The 4,576-nt window shown below is 32.5% G+C and overlaps 1 protein-coding gene across 1 annotated transcript; it reads left to right on the forward strand.

Moving 5' to 3' along the window:
- Positions 1 to 1,283: 1,283 nt before the first annotated feature.
- Positions 1,284 to 4,576, forward strand: LOC136081447 (polyubiquitin-A-like). The gene is given in 2 exon segments (XM_065798762.1): positions 1,284 to 4,445; positions 4,448 to 4,576. Coding segments are annotated over 2 exon segments (3,291 nt in total).

The raw sequence follows: 4,576 nt of genomic DNA on the forward strand, positions 1-4,576 counted from the left end.
ATTCTTATTTTGATAACTTAATTTTGATTACTTATAGTGTTTAATGTAAACAAAGATGGTTAAAAAATATAAAAAAATAGTTTTAGAAAAGCTGCTGATAAATGTGGCATATTTACGTTTGCTCTGCGTTTGCATTTGCTAATTAGCCAGCTCATCAAAAATGTTTACAAATAGTTTCAGAATACTTTTTGTGTGATTTATGTGATTCAAAACTTTTTTCTTAGTTTTAAATTTAGAAGTACTTACCAATTTAATAATATATAGGTTAAGGTAGAGCGGAGGTATTTTATAATAAAACAACAAAAAAAAGTTTTTTTAGCTGTTACTTCTTATTTGTGGTGTATGGGTCTAAGAGCGTACAATTTCTATGGGCTTGTTACTTTTTTGAGAGCCTAATGTCTGAACATATCAAGATGATTGATAGCCTTCATTTTTCATCATTTATAAAGCTTTACAATTGACGAATAACTGCCGCTTTTTAACTGTCCCGTTTCGCCTTACCCACTTTAAAATGCAAAAACTTTGCTAGTCTTGAGTTTCGTTACTTTGGTTTTTGTAACTTATTTTTAATATTTTTGTTTTTTGTTTTTTCATTTTCTTTTATCAATGATTTGTAGGAAATTTGTAAAAAACAGTATTAAAAATGATTAGTTTATCCGCAACTAGCATTTGTTTCTTAAGTGTTTAATGTAAACATAGATAAACATAGCCTAATGTCTGAACATATCAAGATGATTGATAGCCTTCATTTTTCATCATTTCTTAAGCTTTACAATTGACGAATAACTGCCGCTTTTTAACTGTCCGGTTTCGCCTTACCCACTTTAAAATGCAAAAACTTTGCTAGTCTTGAGTTTCGTTACTTTGGTTGTTCTAACTTATTTTTAATAATTTTGTTTTTTGTTTTTTCATTTTCTTTTATCAACGATTTATAGGCAGTTTGTAAAAAACAATGTTATCAATGATTAGTTTATCTGCAACTAGCATTTGTTTCTTAAGTGTCCCTATATGCCCCGCTCTATCCCTAATACTTAGGGTAAATCATAGTGTATAATTTGAGAGGTAATCATAGTGAAAAATTGATTGGAACACAAGTACCTGAAAAAATTTTTTATTAAATAACGTTAAATATTAAAAGATGACTTTAAATATACGTTTTAAAAAATTTTGTATTTTTAATTTAAATACATGATATTTGTTTAGCAATACCATCATGTCAGCAATCAATAATTTTTGGTACGCGGTTGGGTAGTTACGAAACAACGAGTGTCAACAACACTTTTATGCAAATATTTCTGAAAACCCAAACTGGTAGAACCATCACACTTGAAGTTGAACCTGCTGATATAATTGACAATGTAAAAGTTAATGTACATGTCAAAGAACGTATTCCACCAGACCAGCAGCTGTTTTTTTTTGCTGGTGAGAAATTAAAAGATGGTAGAACATTAAGCGACTACAACATTCAAAAGGAAGATTGCCTTTATCTTGTTCATCGAATAAGTGGAGGTATACAAATATTTGTGAATCCCTTCACTGGTAAAACCATCAGATTGGAGGTTAAACCTGGTGATACAATTGACATTGTAAAAACTAAAATACAATATAAAGAAGGTATCCCACCAGACCAGCAGCATTTAGTTTTTGCAGGTAAGCAATTAAAAGATGATAGAACATTAGGCAACTACAACATTTATGTAGGAGATACCCTTCGTCTTCATCGATTAAAAAGAAATATAAAAATATTTGTGAAAGCAATTGCTGGTAAAACCATCACGTTGGAGGTTAATTCTGATGATACAATTAAAAACGTAAAAGCTAAAATTCAACGCATAAAAGGTATCCCACCAGACCTGCAGCATTTACGTTATGCTGATACACCGTTAGAAGATGATAGAACATTATACGACTACAACATTCATAAAGGAGTAACCATTCACTTTATCTATCGATTAGGAAGAAATGTAAAAATATTTGTGAAACTCTTCAATGGTAAAACCATCAAGTTGACGGTTAAACCTGCTGACACAATTCACAACGTAAAAGATAAAATTCAAGACAATGAAGGTATTTCACGATACCAACAGCATTTAGTTTTTGCTGATAATCAGTTGAAAGATAATAGAACATTAATCGACTACAACATTCAAGTAGGAGATACTCTTCTTCTTTTCCTTCGATCAAAAGAAAATATGCAAATTTTTGTGAAACCGCTCACTGGTGAGACCATGACGTTGGAGCTCGAATCTGTTGATACAATTGAAAACGTAAAGGCTAAAATTCAAGAAAAAGAAGGTATCCCACCAGACCATCAGCGTTTAGTTTTTGCCGGTAAGCAATTAAAAGATGATAAAACGTTAGGCAACTACAACATTCATGTGGGAGATACCCTTCGTCTTCATCGATTAGAAAGAAACATAAAAATATTTGTGAAACCCATCGATGGAAAAACCATCACGTTGGAGGTTGATTCTGATGATACAATTAAATACGTAAATGCTAAAATTCTGGACAAAGAAGGTATTCCACCAGATCAGCAGCGTTTTGTTTTTGCTGATAAGCAATTAGAAGATAATAGAACATTAGGCGCCTACCACATTCATGGGGGAGATACCCTTCATATTTTTCTTCGATTAAAAGAAAAAATGCAAATATTTGTGGAACCTGTCAATGGTAAAACCATTATGTTGGAGGTAGACTCTAAAGATACAATTGAAAACGTAAAAGCTAAAATTCAAGACAAAGAATGTATCCCACCAGACCTGCAGCGTTTAATTTATGCTGATACACCATTAGAAGATGATAGAACATTATACGACTGCAACATTCATAAAGGAGTATCCATTCGCCTTATTCATCGATTAGAAAGAAATGTGAAAGTATTTGTGAAACTTTTCAATGGTAAAACCATCACGTTTGAGGTTAAATCTGCTAATATAATTAAAAAAGTAAAAGCTAAAATTCAAGACAAAGAATGGATCCCTACAGACCAACAGCGTATAGTTTTTGCTGATAAGCAGTTAGAAGATGATAGAACATTAAGCGACTACAACATTCAAATTGGAGATACTCTTCTTCTTTTTCTTCGATCAAAAGTAAATATACAAATATATGTGAACCCTCTCACTGGTAAAACCATCACGTTGGAGCTTGAGTCTGCTGAGACAATTAAAAACGTAAAGGCTAAAATTCAAGACAAAGAAGGTATCCCAGCAGACCACCAGCATTTAGTTTTTGCTGGTAAGCAGTTAAAAGATGATAGAACATTAGGCAACTACAACATTCATGTGGGAGATACCCTTTGCCTTCATCGATTAGAAAGAAATATAAAAATATTTGTGAAACCTTTTGCTGGTAAAACCATCATGTTGGAAATTTATTTTGATGAAACAATTAAAAACGTAAAGGCTAAAATTCAAGACAAAGAAGATATCCCACCAGACCAACAGCGTTTAGTTTTTGCTGATAAACAGTTAGAAGATAATAGAACATTAAGCGACTACAATATTCAAATGGAAGATACTCTTCTTCTTTTTCCTCGATCAAAAGAAATTATGCAAATATTTGTGAAACCTCTCACTGGTGAAACAATCACGTTGGAGCTTGATTCTGTTGATACAATTAAATACGTAAAAGCTAAAATTTAAGACAAAGAAGGTATCCCACCAGACCAGCAGCGTTTACTTTTAGCTGATAAGCATTTAGATATCAAAACATTAGGCGACTACAACATTCATGTCGGAGATACCCTTCATCTTTTTCTTCGATTAAACGGAAAAATGCAAATATTTGTGGAACAGTTTAGGGGTAAAACCATTTCGTTCGAGATTGATTATAAAGCTACAATTAAAAACGTAAAAGCCAAAATACAAGACAAAGAAGGTATCCAAGCAGACCTGCAGCGTTTATCTTATTATGGTAAACCATTAGAAGAAGATAGAACATTATACGACTTCAACATTTATAAAGGAGCAACCGTTGGTCTTTTTCGACGATTAGGAAGAAATATGAAAATATTTGTGAAATCTCTCACTCGTGAAACCATCTCGTTGGAGTTTGAATCTGTTGATACAATTAAAAACATAAAAGCTAAAATTCAAGACAAAGAAGTTATCCCACCAGACCAACAGCATTTAGTTTTTGCTGATAAGAAGTTAGAAGATTATAGAACATTAGGCTACTACAACATTCAAGATGGAGATACTCTTCTTCTTTTTCTTTGATCAAAAGAAAATATGCTAATATTTGTGAAACCTCTCACTGGTGAAACAATCACGTTGGAGCTTGAATCTGCTGATACAATTAAAAACGTCAAAGCTAAAATTCAAGACAAAGATGGTATCCCAGCAGACCAGCAGCGTTTAGTTTTTGCTGGTAAGCAATTAAAAGATGATAGAACATTAAGCGACTACAACATTTATGAAGCAGGTACCCTTCATCTTCTTTTTTTCGAAGAAAAGGAAAATTGCAAATATTTGTGAAACCTCTTACTGGTGAAACCATCACGTTGGAGGTTGATCCTGCTGATACAATTGAACACGTCAAAGCTAGAATTCAAGACAAAGAACTAACTTAA

This window comes from Hydra vulgaris, chromosome 06 (assembly GCF_038396675.1).
Source record: "Hydra vulgaris chromosome 06, alternate assembly HydraT2T_AEP".
Taxonomy (NCBI): domain Eukaryota; kingdom Metazoa; phylum Cnidaria; class Hydrozoa; order Anthoathecata; family Hydridae; genus Hydra; species Hydra vulgaris.